We start from the raw sequence: 24698 nt of genomic DNA on the forward strand, positions 1-24698 counted from the left end.
CTCTCTGAGTTTTTGGTTAGTTGCAGCGTACAGCAGGCTGAAGCTCCCTCCTTCCCCAGCTCACGAGTGGTGCAGTAGACCCTGAGGGCAGGGGGCAAGGGTAACGGGATTGACAGTCCCGGGAGTACTATGTGGCACTGGAGATAACTGTGTCTGACCCATTTTTCTTCTGCTTCACTGTATTTTGTGTACAGTTTAATGGGCTGCTTGGGGATTTTCTGGTCAAGCATGGATCAGATTATGAAATATGCGTGGATAGGCTTTGCCCACGTCACACTGCAGGTCTAGGTGGGTAGGGAAGGTGGTAATAGAGTGGGGTAAAGGGTTCATGGGTGGCACCTGGAGCAACAAGGTTGGTGTGGCTGGGCACTTCTTAGAAACAGATTTTTGAGTCCCACCGTTTTGTGAATTATGAGCTCTCATGTGCTTTAGATGCATGCTGAGGATTCCAAGAGGTATTCTCCTGGGTGTGAAATAGAGTTGGCTCCTAGGCACCTTCTCAGTCAGCTTTCTGGCCTCTGCCCTGCTGTTGGTCTTGCTCTCTCTGCTGCTCCTGCTGTGACCCTGAGATTCCCCTAAGGCAGCCATGGTGAACCTTTTAGAGCTTTCAGTTAAACAGCCGGCTGCGGCAGGCAGGCCATAGGTTAGGCCACCACTAGCCTAGGACCACCAGCTAGGTCACCTTTGGTGTGCACTTCCTTTTCTGGGACACCTTCCCACTCATACTTCCTGGCAAGATCTAGGCCACATTTCAGGCTGGCTTCAAGGATCCAATCCTCTGAGAATCTTCTTGCCCTCTGTGGAAATAGGGTCCTGAGCCCCCTTCTCCATTTTCAGAGTCCTGTCCACTGATCCACTAGAACTTTTATTTAATTTGCCACTTGCTCAGACTTCATTAACACATTCATCTTCTTCTAACCTCTTAAGTCACTTTGATTTTCACAGAATGATAGCATTTAGAGAGGGTTTTTCTTACACTAAGTTACTAGTTCCAAATAATTCATTTTTAAGAGAAGTAAAGAACTATTATGGTAGTTATAGTGAGCCACTGGCTGAGACAAAATAGGCTTTTTATTTTGAGACAGGGTCTTTCTAACTTGCATAGGCTGGGTTTGAACTCCTGCTCTTCCAGAGGGTTGTGATTACAGGGATGTATCAGTACACCTGGCTAAAATCAGTTTCTTATGCAAACTACCTCAGAACAAGAGATGATGGTCCACTAAAGCATTTCACTTAATTGTCTACTGTCAGCCTCTAGTAAAAAGTATGCCAGGTTTATTTCTTGGTGTCTTGTATTTCTAACCATAAGCTAGGACTATCTCATATTGTTGAAGAGTTGGTCAAAACTGAAAACATTTTAATTAAATGGGTAATTTAAGATACTCATCAATGGAACTGTTGACAAGACAGGATAATCAGTGATTTTGCTAATTTTCCCTCCACTTTGTTGATATTTGTAATGTTTAGGTTGAGGCAACAAGACAGAGGGATTTTTTTATTAATGTTTAATCAGTAATGTTGCCTAAAGCTTATTACTGTTGACAGTAACACAGAAGTACTTATCTGATTGTTATAGCAGGTTCTGTAAGGTTGGCAGTAGCAGCTCATTTTGGTGATGAGGAAAATGAAGCATAGAGATGGAGTGTGTTCTATTTGGCCCCCTGGGGTGCAGAACTCAGCCGTCTCATTTTTCTTCATCTAGGACCCCAAGGATGTGTTTAACATAGTACATGCAATAAACATGTAACTGCATTTCTTGTGCGGCTTTTCCAAACACTTAGATACCCACCTTTGGTGGGTTTTCTCAGCTAAATGCTTTAAGTAACCTTTCCCTTCTTAGTATTTCGTAGGAATTTATTTTCTAAATTATATAGTAGTTGTTTTTAACCTTTTGCTTATATTCTGGAAGCAGAAATTCTACCTCTTGAATTAAAAAAAATGCATAGGGTTTTTTGGGAACAGATTTCCTTTCAACTGTTTTTGGGGATGTGAATTCTGTCCCAAGTACCAGGTCCCCCAGCTTCCCAGCTCAGGCTATAAGTTGGTGCCTCCATCTGTTTTGTTTCTGTGGCATTCACTGGCCTAAGGGACCGCCTGGGACCTACTGTCTCTCCTTTCCAGCAGTATCTTTTTGCCCTGCCTCCTGTCTGCTGTCATTTCCATAAACTTTTATATTTTTTTCATGATTTAGAGACTGCTGTATTAGTTTCTGTAATCAAACCCACATAGATAAGTCCTTGCATATTTAACATAGTATGTTACCCATGGACAAATGGAAAGAAAAATTAAATTTAATGTTTCTAGACCAGTATGGCTATAAATTTCTGTACAATGCCATCTCAACATGGTAAATAAATGGTTTTTCTTAAGTTGACAGCAAAGTTAAAGTTCCCAGAATTTTAAATTATATACATGTATATTTATATTTATATAAAAAGAGCAATAATAGCAGTGTTTTATGCATCAGTAGTAGCAACAGCTTTTCAGGTTCTTTAGTCATCTGAAAAAAATTATAGAGATATCCAGCTCACTTCATTAAAAAGAAAAAAGAAAAGAAAAAACAAAACACCAGCAAATAACTTTTATTATTCTTTATAGGCCATTCTTGGATTTCACATTTTGAATGTTTGGGTCTTTTTGTGACACATACAAACAAAACAAAAAAGTTGGGTCTTTTTGCATCTGTTGCTTTGAAAAGGGAGAAAATGGTATTTTGTAATTTCCTTTTAATTATCAATGAGCAGTAGTAGCCCAGGGTGTGTCCTCCTTCTGCACTGTGCTGAGTATTTACTCCCTCAATGCATGTATTCTTTGGTGGTGCAAATGAGGCATGTTGTGTTCCCTTTCTTGTTTGTGGCTTGCATCTTCCTGAACACTGTGCTGTCATGCATGGTCCAGCTTGGTTTTCCTTTTTTCTGTTTCTATCACAAAACACCCCAAAGACCAACAGTGTCAGTCACAGAATCCAAAACAGCTGGTTGCTGGGCCCTGCCTTGTACTTTGTGGCTTGGGCTTGTCTCCTCTTGCGGAATAAGTGGGTGGCTTCTCCCTACATTTCTTCTTTTGTTCTAAAAATTGGGGGGGGGGTCAAGTACGAAGACTGCTCTTTCGTTTGAAGGAGTTGCCAGTTCCAGCTCTACAGCTTGGCTTCTGTTTGCTGAGTGGTCTTCGCGGGCTGTGGAGAAGAGCCAGATGGCAGAGTGGAGCAGACTCTCTTCCCTTGCTGCCTGCATTTGGATCATAGGCTTAAAGATCGACACACCTCAGTGATGTGTGTTCATCCTCTTTCCCAGGATTCTGAACTCTGGTGATCTGGAAATGATAGCAGTTGATACCTAACGCTTCATAATGTGATGAAGCACATACTGAACTGAATACAGTGATAGGCTGAGTTCACACACTCCCGAATAAAAAACACTGCTTACTGTTTGAGAGCAAATTAATACACGTAATTTGCAGTGGCATGGAAGGAATAAAGCATTTTAGGCTGGGCACAGGAAAAAAGAAAGTGTTCCCTCACCCTAAAGAAAGACTTGGTGCCTTGGGTACTCAAGGACATTCAGTCAGTGACATGCAGCTGGGTAAAAAATGCAATGAAGACATGAGGGATGCGGGAAGGGGGAGGAAGGAGTTAGGGGACACTGGGAGCATAGCCGTTGAAGCTCAGGTGTATGGGTGTGGGGGAGAGAGCAGAACCGTGGATAAAGGGGAGTGCATTTGTTAGCTTTTTGTCACTGGGACAAAATACCTGAATACACAGCTTAAAGGACAGAGGTTTTATTTTGTTCATGATTTAAGAGGTTTCAGTCCTTTTTCTGTTGGCTCAGGACAGAAACATCATGGCGGAAGAGTGTAACAGAGGAAAGCTGCCACCTCGTGGCAGCCAGGAAGCAGAGAGAGAGCCAGAGAGAAGGTACACCCTTAGAGGCATTCCCCACTGATCTACCTCTATCAGCTAGTCCCTGCCGCCTAACAACCCATTCTGTTATGAACTCATCATGAAGTTAGTACCCTCAGTACCTAAGTCTTTACCTAAGTCTTTTGAGAGGGCTTTTTATATTTAAGCCATAAGAGGAATAAAGCAATCCAAGAAGCAGGGTGTGAGGATGAAAAGAGCTTGGCATATTGAACATTGGTGGCCACCATGTGCTAAACAAGAAGCACATACTAGAAGACTGGGTAGGAGCAGACATGGGTATATTTCTGTAGAGTCTCTCTGGCCTCGTGTTGGCATATGGATGGACTTAGGGGAAGGCTGAACTGTGAGACATGGTATGCACAAAATGACTTCTTCAAATCTACAATTTTTCCTCACGTGTAAAGTGGTTATGATGTTGCCCTGAGTGAGGTAGGTTTGGGAACAACATGGAACAAAGTGATATAGCCAAAAACTTCTAGCATGTTTGGGCATGTGCTCAATTCTGGTTTTTCTTATTTTCTGATCAGTAGAATGAAGGAATTGGACCAAAGCATTCCGCATTCTAGATTATCAAGTTTTGCCCACTCCTCGGCCCTTGGATCCTTCTGTTCCTCCCCCCCCCCATCATCTCCATACAGTTCTTTGCATAGCTGCAGTACCTGGAGCCTCCTCAGGGGGTGGGGCCCTGCTGTTTTGCCTCTTTAATTATATCCTACATGCTGGGTGCTTCACACATTAATGAATTATATTGGCCAGAAAATTTCAGTCTGAGAAGATTTAATAGTGGTGTGGGAAGATTATGAAGTCCCAAGAAAATAGAGTAAGCAAGGGTTGTTTTGGTGTGTACATCTGGAATTTTAAAGGTAAGATCATCAAGTAGTGAGGCCATTTTACCAAAAGCTTTTAAAATTTGCAGATGCATCTGTCAAGCAATTACACTTCTAGGGATTTATCCTAAGACAGTAATATTGGTTATTTTTCAAGAATGTTCACTAGTGTATTGTGCATAATGTGAAAACCTGCAAATAACCTAAATGTCCACCAATGGGGAGTTGGTTCAAAAGGAACTCATGATGTTAGTGATACTCTAGGAATAACATCTGCTTATTAAACCCGTAATGTAGAGGGGCATTCATTGGCTTGGTAAGATGTTCTTGTTAAATGAAGGAAGTACATTTACAGATGTTATTGTGTGATTTTATTTCCTTTCAGTTATTTACAGAGAAAGGATAATTGGTGTGGGTAGTGTTAATATTATCTTTGGGTGTTGAGGTCACTGATTAATTTTACTATCTTTTCCTATTACTTGACTTTACCACAGGAAGCATGCTTTCTTGATTAATAAAACACTTGATTAAGAAGGAAGTATATGACTTTTTTCATTAAAGAATACTGTTTTCTAGTTCTTTGCGTCTACATTAATGCCTTACTGGGGAGAACAGAAAGTCCCTGGGCCCTTGTCAGATGCAGCAGGACACATGGAACATGGCTCTTTTATGTATTCTGTGCAACATGGTGACTTCTCCACTGTAGACTTTGTGCTTTGTGACTGCCAGCTGAGTGCAGTAGTAAGTTGGCTGCTAAGCTTTTGATCAGGCATTGGGAGCTGGCACTCTGAGGAAGGGGCAGGCATGGTATGTGGAGCCTGGCAGCTGTGGAGCTGGGCTGGTCTGGGTTACAACCTTGACTCCTGTGTGTAACCCCAGGTGACCCTGGGCTCCACGCTTCTGTTGCGTGGTTAAGGCCGATGAGGCCTTCCATATTCGGTGCATGTGTTGAGTAGCAGCTGACCTGGTGTAGGCCTTCTGAGCAACAACAGGCTGAACGCGACTCATGGTGTCAGCTGCAGCCACACCTCAATTGGTCTGCAGTGAAAACTTGAGTCTTTTCCCTTAATACAAGCAGGTTTTCTGCAAACTGACCACATTATGCTTTGGAAAATAGTTTTAAGAATGGTTTCCTTTAAACTGAGTTGTGTCCCACCTTTTCCTCCTTGTCTCCCTTCAGTCTGTGGGCCGGGCATTGACATCCGCAACGACTATCAGCAGCTGAAACGCCTGGAGAACTGCACAGTGATCGAGGGATACCTCCACATCCTGCTCATCTCCAAGGCTGAGGACTACCGCAGCTACCGCTTCCCGAAGCTCACAGTCATCACCGAATACTTGCTGCTGTTCCGTGTGGCCGGCCTCGAGAGCCTTGGAGACCTCTTCCCGAACCTCACAGTCATCCGTGGCTGGAAACTCTTCTACAACTACGCCCTGGTCATCTTTGAGATGACTAATCTCAAGGATATTGGGCTTTACAACCTGAGGAACATTACTCGCGGGGCTATCAGGATTGAGAAGAATGCTGACCTGTGTTACCTCTCCACAGTGGACTGGTCTCTGATCCTGGATGCAGTGTCCAATAACTATATTGTGGGGAACAAGCCCCCAAAGGAATGTGGGGACCTGTGTCCAGGGACCATGGAGGAGAAGCCATTGTGTGAGAAGACCACCATCAACAATGAGTACAACTACCGCTGCTGGACCACAAATCGCTGCCAGAAAAGTAAGAACGCTACTGACCGCTGTTTTCTCTGTCCCCTTTTTTTCTTTCTCTGTGGTTGGGTGGGGTCCTGTTGTGTTTAGGACATGGCACACCTGCTGTGCAGAAGTGGTTTCTAATGGGGAGGTGTGTGTGTGTGTGTGTGGGAGTGTCATGGTTGGCTTTCTTTTGTGTCTGGGAGCTCTTGGGATGCAGGACTGTGGTATGGTTGGAGGCCATGTGGCTGCTGTCAAGAGTAGTCAAATTACATATTAGAAATACAGTGGTACCTCGGTTTACAAACTTAATTTGTCCCACAATTCTAGGGAAGATGGGGCTGCGTTTGTATCCATTAGAAAATATGGCTGTGGTCATGTTCACCTCATGTAGAATTCATGCACAAAAACAAAACTTTGCTGAATGCTTCTGTTTGCAAACTAAATTGTTTGTAAACAAAAGCATTCATGAACCAAGGTACCACTGTAATCTGTACTTCTGTATTAGAAGCTTATTGACCTTTAGCTTTGAAATCCTGATGAGAATGGTGACCTGGTAGCCTCAGCAGCTAGGAGCTGCTTCTGTGTCAACTCTTGTCCTTTGCCTGAAGGAATATTTTTTTCTTTTGGTATGGCAGGACTTCCTTAATAGGTATATACCTGGACTATAGTTAAATAAAAGGTAGCAAAGACCTTTCACGTGTTCTAACAGTGGTCTTTAGTTCTAAATGCTTAGGTGTCCTGGTTTATGCTGGGCCAACTCACCTGGTAGGGGTTAGGGTGGGGAACCTGTGAACCAGTTTCTAGAATTCCGTGGTTCAGGCTGTACTTTCGGGTGGCTGTGCAGCAGAGTGCTTCTGTATGCTTTCTCTTATACCTGCCTACAGGACAGTTGTGAAAATGTAAAATGTTAGGAAATCAATCAGTGAAAGAATTTTGAAAATTACACTGTGCTGGTCTTAGGGTTAGGTGGTGATATTTCAAAGCCTTTTGTCTATTTGTCTGCATCATGCTTATTTTCCTGTGACAATAGCTGATCAGTACCTTGAGTGTCAACTTGTTTTTTTGTTTTTTTTTTAATTTTTAAAATGTGGCCCTGGGCAGACATTTGCCCTGTTGCATTCAGCAGTGTTTAAGGTATATTGGCCAGGGCAGTCTCCTCACTGGTTTAAAGCTTTGTGTAAGCTACAAATGATTGCCCCAGTTAAAGACCCATGGAGCTTGTGTGGAATCCCACATAAGGAATCCCAAATTGATAGGCTTGTCTAAACTGCAAAGTGTGTAGAGTAAACAAATAAAAGGTCAGAGGCCCTGGAGGTCCTTGTTTCAGTTTCCCTTTAGCCAGGGCTGAGCTGGAAAGATGTGCTTATTTGACCTGCCACACACCTTTGCTTTCTGTGTGCTGGATCAGTGTGTGTGTATGTTAACCATTGATTAGTAAGGGCAGGAGCTGAGAAGGTTTTTGAGCTGTTTTAAGGATCAATTTGCTAGAGTTGTAGGAAGGTACTTTTGTGATTGATTAAAACTGTGCCTGATTATTATCTTAACCACTGGTTTGAGAAAACATCAAAATACATTTATAAAGTAGCTAGGCTTAACATTTCAAAATTCTGCTTTAAAAGTAGAAGGTGTCAACCAAAGAGCCAGCGGGGGGAGTGGAGAGACATGAGATGTGTAGATGAGAGTACCAGGTGACCTCGGACAACCTGCTTCTCAGGCCACAGTTGGGCATGTTCCTAAGCAGGCACTGTGACTCCCTCAATCAAATATATGCATAGCTGGGTGGTGACACACCTGCCATCCCAGGGAGTCTGGAGGCTGGGGCAGGAGGATTGGCTCAAAGTCAGCCTGGGCAACTTAGCAAGACCCTGTCTTAAAGTAAAAGAGGGCTGGGGGTATAGTTCAGTGGTGGAGCACGCCCCTGGATTCGATCCTAATATACCAGAAAACAAAAAGTACATGGACATGCTTGGAAGTGTTCTTGAAAACTCAAAAGCTCTGTAGAACAGGGAGGTGTTATTTAAAGAGTCACTGGGCAGGGGGCCACCTGCTCATTGACTTGGCAGATGCTGGCTTTGTTCTCCCTGCGCATTTTCAGCTGTTTCTGACTAGCTGCTTACTGAAAAAGCCTAGAGCAAGGGTGAAGCCTGAAATCTGGGTTCACGTCTAAGAGCAGTGACTAGAAATGAAAGCATGATTCAAACTGCCTGGGCATCAGTTTGTTCATCAGCAAGATGAGATAGATCCTGCTTTCCACGTAAGGTCATTGGAAGAATAAAGGGAGAAGGCAGAAAAGCACCATGAGAAAGTTAGAAATTGGGCACTGATGCCCTGATATTGATGCCCCAACATTATGCCCTGCAGCCTTTTCTTTGGCCAGCTCTCCCAGTCCTGCTGATGTTTTTCTGTGATTTTACAGTGGAGTACTTATTTAAAGTTGATAAATGCATTCAGAGAAATTATCTTTTCTGTACTTTGTCCTGAAAATTCAGGCATGGGCACAGTGTCTGAGAAATTTTCAAGTTGAGTTGGAATTCTTTCTTTGCTACTTTTCCTTTCAACCTTTACTGTCTGATGCTTTAACTGAGCACTTATTCTGTGGCCTGTCTGAAGTGAGACCTTCCCTAAGTAAAATGTCCACTGGATTTCCAAGACATAGCATGGAGAAATTGCTGTTAAAAAATCTCATTAATAACTTTTATATTGATTACATGTTGAAACAGTGTATGTTGCATATGTTAAGAAAAATGTGTTGTTAAAAGTAGTTTGCTTTTTACTTTTGAACATGGCTACTAGAACGTAGCCAGATGGTTTGCATTCCATTTTTACTGGAGAGCGCTGCTTTAGAACCTTCCTTTAAGGTTGGAGTTCTTCCCCTTAGGAGAAGCCCCACAGGCCATGGCAGTGCTGCCTTATCCTGTACCACTCCAGCCAGGGCACTTGGTACTTATTCATGGTGCCAAGGAAGGCCGTTGAGTCCAGACAGAATGTCCACCTGGAGTTTGCCACATACAAAAGAGGAAGCACCAAGAGTCCCATTTGTTATTCTTCTGTTGCTTGGAGCAGAAATGGAGAGGATACCTGGAAAGAAACATCAAGTCAAGGGCATGTGTGAACTTGTTGATGGAGAGGAGGGATACTCAGATGTGTAGTATTGATGTGCAGTTTTGACTTGACATCCTTTAAATTCCTCTTAGGTCAGGACTATTCAATGGCCAGCAGTTTAACAGTCTGTGCCACTAGGGAAATGACCACTCTATGGGATTTCTGCACACTTCTATATTTCTCTGTTCTCTTAAGATATGAAGGCTGATTTTATGCAGGCCTGAGTTATTCCTAAAAAAGTGAAAGACCCTTAAAGAGTAACTTGTAGCCTTTTCCCTTCAGTAAGCACACAACTGTTCATGCCCTCATATTTCCCTTTTTTCCAATAGACTCCTCTTCTGGTTTTCTTCCCATGCCTGTACCTCATTTGCTTTATTATCCCCTTCAGTCTGGTCCTTAATAAGTGGTTCTTACTTTTGTCATTGTTGGAACAAAACACCTGACACTCACAAATTAAAGGAGGAAAGTTTTATTTCAGCTCACAGTTTGTAGAGGTTTCATTCCATAGTTGGTTGTTCCAAGATAGGGTGGCAAGGCAGCACGGTAAAGCCATGGCAGAAGAGAAACAGACCATGGCAGGGCAGGCAAGAAGCAGCAACACCAAAGCAAGCCTCCCTTTCCCTTTTACTCCATCTAGGCACAGGCCTTTTGTGGGTGGTACCACCCACACCCAGGCTGGGCCTTTCCATTATTCAGAGCTGTGCTAAACCAATCAGTGGACTAATTTAGTACCACACACACTCATTCCCAGTATCACACACCTTAGATCCAGCCAGCTCTTCAAAGCCCTGGCTATGAGTACATGAGGCTTTGAGGGAACAGCTAGATACAAGTCATAACAGTGGTTTCTGGTAGTCCATTTGGGAACTCATCCACTTGAGCAAAGTATCTTAAACTGGGTAGCTGACAAATAGTAGATTTGTTTCTTACAGTTTTAGAGGCATGTCTGCTAACAGCCTGCTTTCTGATTTATAGTGCTTTTTTGTTGTATCCTCACGTGGGGGAAATGGCAGGGTATCTCTCTTGGATCTGTCTTTATAAGAGCGCTAATCCCATCCCTCACAGTCCAGGCATTCCTCAAGCCCCACCTCCTAGCACGGTCCCATTGCAAGATTAGGTTTCAGCAGAAGAACTTTGGGGAGAACACAAGCACTCAGACCATAGCATGGACAGAGTTGTAGTTCTGTTGTTCTCATCCCATGCACTGTCCTCTTTTCTCCCTCGAGCTCCCTATTGCCATCTCAAGCCCAGAGCGTTCCCATCCATATGCACACAGCCACCAGCAGTTGAGCTTCTGATGGTCTTCCTCATCTCTCTCTGGCCTGTTGTTTTTCTTAGCTGGGCAGCACCTTTGACCCCTAGTTCTCATATTAGAAACATGGATGTCCTCTGGATGCTTCTTTTCCAGTTGGACATAGAATCCTCACCATCCCAAATGTTGCTTCAGTCTACCTTTCTCCACCGCTGTCCCCAGGCTGTGCAGTGACATAACCTATGTCTAGCCTCCCTGCTCTGTGTCTTGTAGCGCCACTTGGTACCAGTGAATATCACTGCACACTTTGGATGGAAATGCTCCTTACCTGCACTCCTATGATAGGCCCGGTGTGATCATCACTTGTATACCCTATCACTCCTTGGTGGTCCACCTCCTCCTCCATGATGTCACACCAAAACTCCATGTGCCGCTCTCACCCTCCTGCCTGCAGTGTCTTTGGTCCCCACTGGTTCTCTTTGTTTTGACCAGCCAACTCCTTTGACCTGGCCAAGCTTTTGCCTTGTCTTTTCTACTAGAAGATTTTAGGGCTTTGCAGTCCCTTTGGGCCTGACTCCTAGCACATGGTGGGACATTCTTTGAAATGCTACATAAATTCTGGGTCTATCCTCCAGTGCATGATTATCACCTAGTAGCAAGCGTAGCAATTGGTTTGTGAAGGATTATTGACAGGAAGACCCACTTTCCCACCCAAGCAGAGAGCAGTGTGCATTGGACGTCTTCAGTGAGCCAAAAGATGCTAGGATTATGAAATGTTTTTCTGACGTCTTCTGTGTCCTTGTTACCAAGGTGCAATGCCCTGGAAACCATCTTTAGCTCTTAGTTGGCATAGGAGATCCACCATGGATGGGAGCTCTTTTCTCTCCTGCCGTTGTCAGAATGATTCAAGGCCAAAGATGTAGATAAATGAAAATCATCTGAAAGATTGACGCATGTTTCTTACTTTGTACACAATCTGTTGAAGGCCAGCCACATGCAGAGAGGGGCAGAGGTGAATGTTCCAGGATGGCGGTGGTTTTCTTACTTCCCAGTGAATTTGGCTAAGTGGTGCCTTGTTGTTTGCTTAACATGGATGCTCTCTGATACTCAATTTCACGTGTGGACACCTCCAAAAACAAAACAAAATAAAAAATCAAAAAACCCTAGAACTAAGCCTTATCTCCAAGTATTTTTCAGTCTACCAGAGTGAAAGCTTATGGTTTACTCACAGTGTCCTGACTGTGTGCGAAGGCCTGGTCTTTGCAGCAAATCCATGAGGGTGTAGACCTGGCTGTATGGAAGCTGGCCTTGCTGGTGGGGCAGTCTTATTTCAATTAAAAGGACATTGACTGGGAACAGCAGTCCTGGAGTTTGTTGGATTGCCTACTGCCTCTGAAATGAGAAACCAGGGAAGTAGCAGATTGGAGCCTTCCAGTGAAAAAGCAGTAAATGGCTCCCTTTACTGACAAAAGGAAAACATTTTACTGCTGTGCCACTGATGGGATCAGGGACTTAAAATGATGGCAGGTGTGTAAAAAAGACACTTCTACATTTTTTTTCCTGCTATAGGTTCTCTGAGTTCTATTTTATCAAATACTTCTGGCAAGGGTAGCATTAGCTTGTGGAGTAAAATTGTTCCCTTCTCTAGCTTTCTTAGAGTTCAGTGGTGGTGAACCTATGGCACACATGCCACAGCGGGCAGGGCATGCGGAGTCCTCTCAGTCAGCACTTGAGCGAAGAACCCCAGCCAGCTGAGCATTCAGGTTTAATTGCAGTGTTGGTGGGTACTTCGTGATAAATTAGTGGGTTTGGGTTGCAGTGTGGGCACTTGGTCTCTAAAAGGTTCCCCATCACTCTTACAGGTTGATACACCTTGCTTTCCAGATCAAGGTGGAGGATGTGTTTAAGCATTTATAAATTAGCTGCTGGGTTGGGCTAGAGAACACAATTTCTCTGCCATGAGAGACCACTTGTGATGTGCAGTATTTTATCTTAACATCTTTTTTTAAACGTCAGCTACCTGTGAAGACTGCAGTGTATGTCTATTTGGTGCCCCCACGCTCCAGCAGGGTCAAGTCCTCCATACTACTAAGGTGGATCATGATATGGACCTGGATTTTCAGGTGGGGCCTGGCAAAATCCTGTGGCCCTGGGTAAGAAAGCTGGCCCCTGAGCAAATACACTCCTGATGGTCTCCATTTCCACAGAATACACTTTCTCTGCTCTGCTGCTCCCAGTGTGGGGGTAACCTTTATTTAGAAGGGGGTCACATGCCCCCAGAACCTCATTGCTGTGCCTTTTATAGTCAGGATTGAAGATCACTTTCTGTTCTCCCCCATTGTCCACCCTGTTACCAGGATGGTGAAGTAGTTTGTGTCCATACCTCTTTGGAACACCTTAGCCTACCTATCTTTTAGAGTGTGTGTCTCATTCCTGAAGGCTTTACTCTTGGCTGTCATCTGATTAAGGTGTCACTCTCTAGGGTATGCTTAAGAAGCTAGTTTTTAAATAGGGATTTCATCTTAGACACTAAAAAGCTTTCAGAATGACTCTGACAGTGATTTTTGCAATTTGAGATATTGGGAAAGTGTCCAGAGTCCCTTTAGATCCACCAGTTAAGCCTCCTTGTGGTATGGTTCTTGCTTCTTCCTTCTTCTAAGGAGCTGCTTTCTTTTGTGACATTTGTATTTCTCTCCTGTTCTTTTCGTGTGTGCCCATGTGACATTGTCAACTAGAAGGGGGGTGATGTGGAGCATGTGGGCCTGTGGCTGATCTTGGCCTGGATTATATTGCTCAACTTCATTATAAAGGGTGGTTCAAAAGTGAAGTTTGGCTAGTGGTGGAGCTGGAAGCCATCACTTGGATACATGCCTCCTTCCAGCATATGGTGTGAATCAGGGGGTTACACTGTAAAAGGAAGGGTCTCTGACAACTATCCTAGGCTGAAATACTTTCTCTTTGACTTGGAGGTAGCACTGCAGACCTTACTTTCCATCCATAAAACAAGTTTATTAGGATAGTACTAGAAAACACCTGCCAGGCTGCCTAGCACACAGTAGGTTCTTAGTAAATGCTAGTACCTGCTGGTATTGTTTCAAAATTTAAAGTAAGAACTGCATTCTGGCACTACCTAAACTTCTGAGCATTAAGCTGGACTAATTATATGTTTACTGCCATATTTTAGGTTGTCTGTCTCTAAATTGCAAAGCATTCAATTATTATAAATAGCAGGGCATAGCTTAAGAGCGATTCTTGCTAATTTAATTCAAATTGTTCAAATTCTTGTGTCTGGCCAGATAAGCCGTATCCTTCAAGAACATTCATTAGTGTATATATGTCTTTATCAGGATGTCAGTAGGGCCTCCAAATTTACATGTAAACTCTGTTTTTGTTTATCAAAGTATGAATTTATTCTATGTGTAAGCTCAAAGTTTGGGAGAATTTAAGGAATATCACCAGATTCTTGTTTGATATTGGCATTACATATTAACTTTTAAAAAAATATGAGTGCGTTTTGAGGGCATTAAAGTGGTCGCAGAGTGGGTAAAGATAACAAGGAAGTACGTTTTTGTTTGTGAAGTTAGGCAACCATCTGCTGCAGGATGGAGCCTGTACCCATTTCTTCTCTCCTTTGGGTAGAGTTGTGTGTGTGTGTGTGCATGGGTTTTTGTCTGTTTGTGTGTTTGTGTGTGCGTGTGTACCATTTTTTCTCCCACCCGGCCTCCTCTTCGGTTTTATTTTCTTCCTCTCACCCCCATTGCAGGAAACAAACACTGTCTCTCTCTGTCTTCGCGTCGATCTTCCTTCCGTTCCAGGGGATCAGGTGGGTGGGAAAATGCTGTCAGGAATGCCAGGCCCTCTTCCGGAAGCTGGGCTTCTGTCTCATCTCATTATCCAACAGAAGTCGCTTTTTGTTTCTTGCTTTTGGTCACAAACAAGCACCCAGTCCTCTCTTCTTTCTTTCTGCCATTTTTCCTGGAATCCACGTGGGATGGGAACAGAAGCAGAGTGTTTAGGGACTCTCTGTGCCTCGACACACACGGACTTGGTGACAGAAGCTGTGCAGACTGAACCAATATGCAGGTCTCTCTGACTTGTTACTGCAAATCCTAAGGAAGGTGTTGGATAAATTAGGTGAGCTTGTGCAGGTGCTCCCCACACTTTCTGAGAGGAATATGTCCCAAGACCCCCAGGAGATGCTTGATACTGTACATAGTACCAAACCCTACATGTGCTGTACTTTTTCCTGCACATACATAGCACCAAGAAAGCTTAATTTATAAGTAAGAGATGAACAACAATAACAAAGTAGGGCCGGGGATGTAGCTCAGTGGTTCTGCCACCTGCCTTGCAAGAGCAAGGACCCGAGTTCGATCCCTGGTATGCCCCCCCAAATACTGAAGTAGAATACTATCAAAATATACTAATAAAATCACCGACCTCGCTTTTGCAGTTTGGGGACAGTATTGAGTAAAATAATTGTTACTGGAACATAAGCACTAAGATACCATGGCAGTCAGTCCAATAACCAAGATGGCTACTGAATGATTAATAGGCAGGCAGCATATATAACATGGAGACCCTAGACAAAGGAATATTTTGCCCCCAGGTGGGATGGCTAAAGATTTCATCACAATACTGAGAACAATGTGCAACCTCAAATTTAAAAAGCGGAATTTTCGTTTATTATTTCTGGACTGCAGTGGACCATGGGTGACTGAAACTGCAGAGAAGGAGATCACAGACGTTTCTGGAGCCCCTGGAAGCTATGGAGCTTGGGCATCTGTGGGCAGAAGCTCTGGCCAAGAGCAGCGAGTGAAACTGAGGCTGGCTAGCCTGGTGCCGGGCTGCCTGTGCCCACAGGGCCCTTGGGAGGAGGGCCAGCTGCAGTGCATGTACATCTGCCCTTGGCATCAGATCTGTGAACCCAAGCTGCTGTTCTGGATTTCCTGCTAGATGCCATGGGCTTGGGTGGTTTTTAGCAGCTGCTGAGACAAGGTAGTTGGGCGTAGTAGTAAAGAGGAGAGGACAATAACTAACAGATCAGGAGGCAGACAGTGGGCTTACAATGCAAAAATAGATGAAGATTGGTTATTATTAGAAATACTTCCAGGACAGCCCTAGTGTTTGAATTAGGGGAATATTTTCCCCCCTCAAAAAGTATTACTTGTAATACAGAGACAAATAGAGACTAATCAGTTCCAGAAAAGAGTAGCTTTGTTCTTGGGTGTAACCTAGTATGATATTTGATTTCTTGGCCTCTTTATGCTTTTCTAAGTAAACTGTACTAGGTTCTTAGACTGTTCCTCAGATAGGATGCTGGGATGTAGTTTTTTTCTTGTTTCTCAGTGAATTTGAACGATTGGGTCATTTTGTACTATGTCCATATTGCTTTTAGTAGTTTTGAAATAACTGTGTCAGAGAAGCTTTAGAATGGGTTTGAAAGCAAAGTTGCAGAAAATATACCAAGTGCTTCTTGGTACTCACAACGAAAGACAAAGAAGCTTCAGTGTAGAACAGCATATCTAGTACCCCCTCTTCAGAATTTTGTGCAGTGTCTGGGATATATGGTCTGGGCGGCGTGTGTCACCTTTTGAGATCACTATTTCCTGCCTCTTCTCCCAACCCTTACTTCTTTCCTGGCGTGTGTGTGTGTGTGTGTGTGTGTGTGTGTGTGTGCCCACTGTGGGGACCCAGTCTTGAAGGGTCTCCTTGCAGCTCTCAGATTAAGATTGAGGTTGAGATAGAAGACGAGGTTGGTGGACACCTTGGATAAAACTGTTAGCGTGGCTGTTGGCAAGTGCTGAGACTGAAGACGGGCATTGTAGACTTGGAATGGTGTGAAGCAGTCAACCTCTTTTGGATGGGCCCTGCTTTTAAGGACTGGCTCCAAGATTGATTCCAGAGGGGTAGGCTGTATATTCTAGGGGTGCCTATAATTCACAGGTTCCATAAAGCTTTCTTAGATGTAGTAGACGTAGGAGGCTGAGAGGCTACTGAAGTGTCCCAGTGAAGGGGCAGAAAAGAATAAAGATGGATAGAGAAGGAAGTTGAGAGCAGGTAATTCAGGTAGGATTTATATTAATTAAGTCTTACATCTTTGAAATGACTTTTTCTGGTCTGTCTTTTGCTGTTACCAAAGTAAATTATTGCTAAGTACTCAAAAGAAACACTGATGTAACTCATTTTATGGAATGAATGTAAATTCATTGAAATCATTCTTTTTGACTGAGGTCGGTTTTCCCTCATCCAGAATCTAAACAGCTTGGTATATCACCCAGCAAGAATCTCTTCCTGTCATGGCTTTTTATGTCATGATGTCTCCCATGATGCCATGGGGTATTGTGGATGCTGCCACACCGTTGGAATGGCCATAGTTAAGTGAGAATGCTGTCTTAGTGGTTTGTGAGTTGGGTGTGTTTTGTGCTGCCCTTGGGTTTCAGACATCTGGGTTTGGCAGAATGCATGTAAGCCTCAGCCACAGCAAACGTGAACTGCTGGAGCCGTGCTCTTCGAGGTCTCTCTGTGTCATCCGTTCAGTCTTCCTTGGGGCCTCCCCTCCGTCCTTGCCGAGGCCTGGCCTCCACATGGGCCCATGCTGGAAGAGAGCTGCTGGAATGTTGCTAGTTCAACTGTGGTCACTTTTCTCTACTCCATCAGTAGTTTGGGAAGTCCCTGTTCAGTCCTCATTCATCCCTCTCCCCAAGCAGTTTATAAATTGAGTTTTTAGGACTGATGCCTTTTTGGTGTTTTTTGCTTCTTTAGCTTCTTAGCCAGTGGGAGACCCAGGGAGGAGATTTTCTATAAAAATCTACTTCTCTGTGGGCGGGACCATACTTAGCATCTGCCTGGTCTGGTTCTCATGATGACTGGGAGGCTTGGCACGGCAGGGAGGAGGAAGATGAAGACAGAGAGGAGGGCTAGGACCGTGGTGAGACCTGCAAGACCGATGAAGTGCTCTCTGTCAGAGCAGTGTAAATAGCAGGGTGAGCACCTGTCTACATTTCATACGCAAGACTATGATCTTGGCTCATTCTTGGACTGGCCCTCAAGGGTATGGAAATTTAGAAAAGGGATTTGTTAAGATATTTTGAGAAGACCAAAGTGGTCCCTGGTCCTGGCTAGAGTAAATGAAGCAATTAAATAGCAAGGGGGGTGGAGAGAACACATGTGCATATCCATGCATACCTGGTTTGGGTGAGTTCTTGACCTTTGCTAAGTTGGAAATTATTCTGAGTTTCATGCTCCTCTCTATGGATTGCAATCCATTGCCATTAATGGGGTAGAAGAGAATGTATTCTATATGTAGCATTCCTGTGGGAGAGGAGAATGGTGAAAATGTTTGAATCATAAGTAACATCTAAGTTAGGTCTTGATATGTCTTTGCAGATTTTCACACTTCTTACTCAGCCAAAGTGTTCATCCTTACCTTTGTTTTGTGAATGTTCCATGCTGGACAATATGAGACGATACAAATGTAAGATTTCAGTGGATGAGAAGATAAAAACCACGCTACATTAAAAACGGTGACAAGGCATTCCACAATTTTTGCAGAATGAGTAGAGGCAACAAGTGCTAAGAGTGTGGAGTAGAGGAGCTGAGTGTTCAGATGTCTCTGTGGATCAGATACTTGCCTCAGGTGAAATTGAGACTTCCATTAAGAACGCCAACACTTGCTTTAAAATGTTTGCTCAGTGTTGTATACACCGCCCTCGTCTTGTGAATGAGTTGCACTCCAGAACTGGGCAAGGCATTTGGAATGTGGAGTAGATTATCTCATCAAAACAGAGGCCTGAATGGTGGTTTAGATCCCACCCAGGTCCCTGTCTCTGTTCCCGCAGATGCCCCGACACTGTTTGGCTTAGGTTTGGTTCGTGCACATCTCCCTTCTCTCCATGCAGCTTTGATTCTTTGGGGAAAAGGCTTCTTGAGCTCTATCCTTGAAGGTGGTGCTTTTTCTCTCTGTTGGGAGAGGAGGAGTGATGGAGAGAAGCTGGTTGTTTCTGCTTTATGCCCCTTATCAAACCTCCATTGAGGGCTTAGTACTTTCCACATGTTCAGGATTGGAGACTGAAAGGGTTGCATTTGCAGGAGTGCACAAACGTGGGAGCTGGTACTCAGCACTCCTCACTCCCTGCTTGCCTGGGAAGGAATATTCCGTGTGGAGCCAGGGATGTCCCCAAAGTACTGCAGGATAGGAGAGTCATGAGACGTGTGGTTCTTGCCCTTCAAGGACTTAGTTTCTCTGTGGCTGACATTTGGTTCCTTATTCATGCAATAATTTTTTATAAAATGTTGACTTGTGGTCCATATTGGGGGTTAGACTCCCTGCTCTGCTTTCAGGGCCCTTTATTACATCAGGTGACATAAAGTCAGCAAAGTAAATTTGAGGATGAAAGCATAAAATTCCTGTAACTTTTTCTTACTGAGAGCTGTTCCTTAGAGGGAGTTGTCTGCTTGAACAAAGTAATTCCAGCCATCCCCCTCCTCTCTCCTTGTCTCTTCTGTCCTCCAGTCAGAGAAGAACTCACCATATGATCTTTGGCCTGGAGAAATACTAAACGTATGTTAAGTGTGCGGACATGAATGGGCAAAGGAAGGATTTGTGGCTGAGGATCTGCTGAAACAAATAAGTGGTGTAAATGGGCCGAGAGAGATATTAAACTGATTGTATCTTTCAGCTCCTAGTACTTAAAGCAAAGATAAAGTAGTGGAAAAGGTTGTCACTTGAGGTAATGAAAAGATGAGGGAATTTTGAAGTTAGCTGGGATTTTTCCGCCTGTTAATAGAGTGACTTGGATTAGAGAATGTAAAAGTAGAGTGGGCAATTCCATTTAGCATTGATCGTGGTACCGACTGCTTTCTGAGCAACCTCTGTGCTGAGGAGGGAGAAGCTAACATCCCCAGGCCTGGAATTTATTGGATAACAAACAGCTCACTTAACTCTTGTCAGAAGCCTTCATTTAGTATCCTGCGAAGGCTTGTGATATCTACATGATGAGGCCATTTAGGTTTTTTTTTAAATGCAGGTTCTTAACATTATTTGTTTATTAAGTGGGGCAGTAATTAGGACTCTTGTGGATTTGATTCTCCTGCATAGTATACCCAGAAGCCCAAAGTTTCTCTGAATTTTTGTTATGTAATGAGGCACAATTTAATTAGCAGGTTTGAAAAGTATTGGAGCAACTTTGGCCAATCCACAGTTAATTGTACTGGTGATTAATACTTGGAGAGAATAAAAAGAATTAAACAAGTTTACCCATCTTTTAGGATTTTATTTTATCTTAATGTGGTAGTAAATTAGTAAACATTTGAACTGACAGACTAAGCCAAACTATAGCAGATATGATGTATTTTTCTGATCTTGTGTCACCCTGCCCAGCAAGATTATTCCATTAGTATTGCCTGTGAACCAGAAGCCATAGCTGTGTGCTAACAGGATTGTCTGCCTGTCTGTCGGTCTGTCCGTCCATCCACCTACCCATCCATCCATTTATTTTTGGTGCTGTTGAGGACTGAACCCAGTCCCTGTCGTGCTCGACAGGTGGTCTACACTGAGCTGTACCCTCTGCCCCCAAGACTGATTTCTTAAGGCGCCTCAGCTTTCTGAAGTGAAGAAACTCCTAGCTGTGGACTCCAGAAATGAGTTCCAGAGGGGAGCAGCTGTGGTCAGTTGTGGACCACACTGCACTCAGCCTGGCTTCCTGGAAGATAGCTTCTAAGCGGGGTCTTCTAGTGCAGGGGAAATGCTGCGTAACTCATTGAGCAGTATGGTGAAAGCTTAGTGATCACTGAGTCTGTTCCCCAGTTTAGCCGGCGGACCAGCAAGCCTCAGAAAGTACACTTCTGTGTCCATCTGAGCCTTACATTAGAATGGTCATGATACCTTTTGCTGTCTGGTGGACCCCATTTTCTGACAGAGTGGACACCTCTGTGTTAGGCACACACCCCTGCTGTTTTTCCTTATGTATAAAGTTACCTTATACAGCAAGGTAGCTCTTCTAACTCAGAAGGAGCCCTGCTTAAAAAAAAAAAAAAAACCATGAGGCTTTAGAGCATTTTGCCCTTGTCCAACATGCCCTGGAGTAGAAAGAGAGGAGAGGCTTCCCTTGCAGTGGGTGAAGAGACTTCCTGTATACAGAGAGAAGCAAGACAGGGGAGGGCCCGGACACCTGGCCGTCCTCATCACTCACAGCAGGGTCCTTCAGACCTGTGCAGTATCTACTGATTTGGTTATTCAAGGCCATACTGCCACGAAAACAGAAGAAAAGGCATCAGCTGTCCTTCTCTGTTCCACAAGCACTTTTTAGAAAATAACTTCACATGTTCTACCCAATCCCCAGAGAAGTCATAGTGACCTGAAAGCAAGGTGGGGGGTGGTGACATGGAGAAAGTTTGGAAGCGTTAGCCGAGGCCACGCTGAGAATTGTGAAAGTGAAACCTGGGGGACCCTGTCCTCTCTCCCTTCCACTTTCCAGTTCTCCTGCATGAAGACTCCAGCCACTTCTGCTTCCAGGGGGTTGAGGTTGAAAGAAGAAAGCTGGGTTGTGTAGTAAGCTGCGTGGTGGACAGCGCTGAGATGAAGGTGTTCCTCTTATCACAGCACACAGCCACAGCATCTTAAAGAGCTTTACATGGTTCTGTATTTTCTCAGTAAAAAAGACCATGTCTGAGTACTGACAATTGCTGGAGGTGTGGTTCAGTGGTGTAGCACTCGTGTAGCAGGCTTGAGTCTCTGAGCTGCATCCTTAGCACGGGCACGGTGAGTGCAAACACACACATGAATAATAATAAAGGAAAGATGAAAATGAAAGTGATGTAAGCACAGTTAAATTATAGATGCTTAATTGGGAAGTAACTTGTTTCTGAATTTTAATTCCTTGCTTTTGTGTGAGTTTTTCCATTTTCCTTTATTTCCTACCCCACAGAAAGAGTTTTCAGTTTTACATCAATGAATTATTTCAGGTAGGAGACTAAACTTTGATGTTGATCAGTGACCAAGCACCTTTATTTGGCTGATTTTTTAACTAAGGGGACTTCTTTGCTTTTAAAACTATTCTTTAATCTTACAAAAACAACTTTAAATGGGTGAATACTTTAATTCTGATAAATGGCAGGTTGTGGTAAAGGAAGAAAGGGATGTGGTTTACAGTAAACTTTTTAGTCTTTTATAAAAAATGTAATTGTCATACATAAAGTAAAATATATGAAGTGTCAGGACATGATTTATCAAAATTAGTTCTTGGACAGCTGACGTTTACCATGAATTAGACTCTTGGAAAATGATTGAGCTGATGCAGCCTTACTTTTTTTTGTCCTTTATTTATTGTGCAAACCAATCTTGTGGCTGCCTGTCCAGAGTTACTGGCATTTACTGGATGTCTTTCTCGAGGAGATAAAGGTGCACCCTGAATTTTGGCTTTCTGATCTATTGGCAATGTCAGGCCAAAGTGTGGGGCCATATGCCACTACAGGGCCCCACAGGCAGCAGGTATTACCTGAGCACAGGTGGGCACTGCTCCTGCCACCTCCTCACCATTCCAAGGGCTCAGGCAGGGGCCAGGGCCTGGACCATGAGGGCCTTCTTCCCTGCCTGCCTGAGCTCTGGGTGGGTCTAACACTGGCCTGCATTCCTGTGAGCTTAGTCATTGAGAGGCAGTGGCTGGAGGATGGGGAAACCGCAGGGCTCTCTGTCACCCCAAAAGAATGCAGGCTGGGCAGGGGCTGCTAGGCCCAGAAAGTTCTGTAGGCACTATGGCTTATCCATCTTGGCTGACTCAAATCTACCTCACTGCCTTCTCCCATTAAAGCAAAAAGGAACGCAGGACACGAGGTAGCTGCTTTACTCACTGAAGATGAATGTTTTACTCACTTTTTAAAATGCACCTTTCTGGATCTTTAAGCACACAGCTATTGAAGGTAGACATTGTAGTGAAAAGTGGTGTCAGAGGAGAAACTCTACCTGTTGTTGCTTGCTGTCCGCTATACATCCCTTTGTCTGTTGGCACAGGGCTGTCTTGGATGGGTGGGTGGGTGTTGTCTGTGGCAGGGCTGCTCTACTTTACAGACCCTCATGCGTGCTTTTGCCCTCCTTCCCAGGGAGCAGGCCTGGTTTGGGGTCCTGCCTTCCCAGCTCCCGACCTGGGGTCTGCCATCTTGCATTGAATCGCTGTAATGGCTCTTGCTTCCAACAGCAACCAGGACACTGCGCCATCTGAATTCAGCCCTGAGAAGATGCTTTTGCAGCTACCCCTCAGAGTCACCTGTGTAAGGTCAGACCTGTGGCCCTGCCTCTTCCTGCATGCTTGAGTCCCTTCTGGCCTTTTCTTCACAGCTAGGTCCTGGATACTGGTGATCGCCCTTAACTGCACAGCTTTGTAAAGTGTCTTCCTCATCTTGGTTGATGAAGGCACCATCTTTATCCTGTGATAAGCAAGGTCCTTAAAGTAGGAGGCATAGTATTAGAATCAGACAGACCTGGCTTGCTCTCTCAACTCTAACTCCTTGGTCAGGAGACTTCCCCTTTCAAAGGCTCTCCATGTGCATGAGTCCCGACACTACCTCCATTCTAAGGTGGCTGTGTGGAGTCGAGGACAGGGCTCAGTGCAGGAGATACTACCGGAGATACTAGTTTACTTTTATATGCCCATACATGTCCTTGTTAAAAGGCAGAAGTGTTGGAAAGCAAGCACAGAAACAATGCATTTTGAATTAGCTTCTGTCTTACACATTTCCAAAGGGTAGAATTCTTACCCTGTGTTCTTAAAAAATGTAGGAGATATTGTTAAAATGAAGTGAAAAATATGTAAAACAATGTATATGCGCTGATCCTTCAGGTCCAGTTTACACAGACCTGGTGCAGTCATTAGGAAATTTTCCAGAAGGAATCCCAAAAAGTAGTGAGGACCTACCTTTTGTGGAGAGCAACCGGAAGTGCTTGTGCTTTCCACTGCTCATCTTATTCTTCTGGCACAATGTGGATTTTCTAACTACGTATTTTTATTGTTTAATTCTTTTCAAAGGTTAACAGTATTATTACCTGGATAGTAGTGCTGTAGTCCATTTTATGTTTTCTTCATTTTACTTCTGTGTAAAACCTTAATGTGTTGTTTTTAAAGCTGACTTTTCCAATTACCCCTGTCCTCCAGGGAGAACTGGCTGTGTGGTCTCTGAGCTCTCGGCTCCCTGAAACAGGAGCGGGGTCTCCTTGTCCTTCCTCTTGAGAATGGGGCTTTCTCAGGAGTAGAAGCTTGGGCTTTACCTTTGTCCTCCGTAGGAGCCCTAACAGTAGGTCTTGGCAGGCCCAGGTCTAGACTCTCTGAAGGCGGGCAGCTTGTGTGTGGGTGTGTCTCCCGTAGTAAATGGCCTCGAAAATGTGGTGAGCTTTTGGTAAGTATGGATGAGGTTTCTCCTGTGTAACCCTTGGAAAGTACAGTTCTCACTTGTAACACCCTGTCCACAGGTCCGTGGTATTGTAATTAAAATTGTATGGGATCACAAGGGTCCATTCAACAGGGCATCTGGTCTAAAGGCTCAGGTAAAAGCAGAATGTGTGTCAGTGGTTTGTTTAATTCTAAAATGTGATTATTAGTGGATTCATCTTACTGGATGCTTGTGTCAAATATTTTACTGATGAAAGGAAAGAATGTTTAAACCCCAGGCAGTCCCAAATTCTCCTGCCTGAACGTACCCAGTTTAATAAGTATTAATGACCTTGAGTACATCGGCTCACTTTTCTTGGAAATAAGCTGTCATACCACATCAGTGGTTTTAATCTTTTTTTTTTCCCCAGACCTGTATTAAAACATAGATTTGCATCATGATCCCAGGGCAAAATAAGTACAAAACTAAAATAAGTGTTTCCCAGACACTTCCTATTTGACACAACCTTACTACT

General features: G+C 43.9%; 1 protein-coding gene across 1 annotated transcript in view; it reads left to right on the plus strand.

The window, feature by feature from the left end:
* Window positions 1–4703: 4703 nt before the first annotated feature.
* The window catches only part of Igf1r (insulin like growth factor 1 receptor), a gene marked incomplete in the record, with an annotated part of 221289 nt that continues 201294 nt past the window's right edge, over window positions 4704–24698 (plus strand). The window contains 2 exon segments of the mRNA XM_033761077.1: window positions 4704–4782; window positions 5927–6472. Of these exon segments, the coding sequence (XP_033616968.1) occupies window positions 4719–4782; window positions 5927–6472 (610 nt within the window).

This window comes from Fukomys damarensis, unplaced genomic scaffold, assembly GCF_012274545.1.
Source record: "Fukomys damarensis isolate Sample0158 unplaced genomic scaffold, DMR_v1.0_HiC HiC_scaffold_7, whole genome shotgun sequence".
NCBI classification, from domain to species: domain Eukaryota; kingdom Metazoa; phylum Chordata; class Mammalia; order Rodentia; family Bathyergidae; genus Fukomys; species Fukomys damarensis.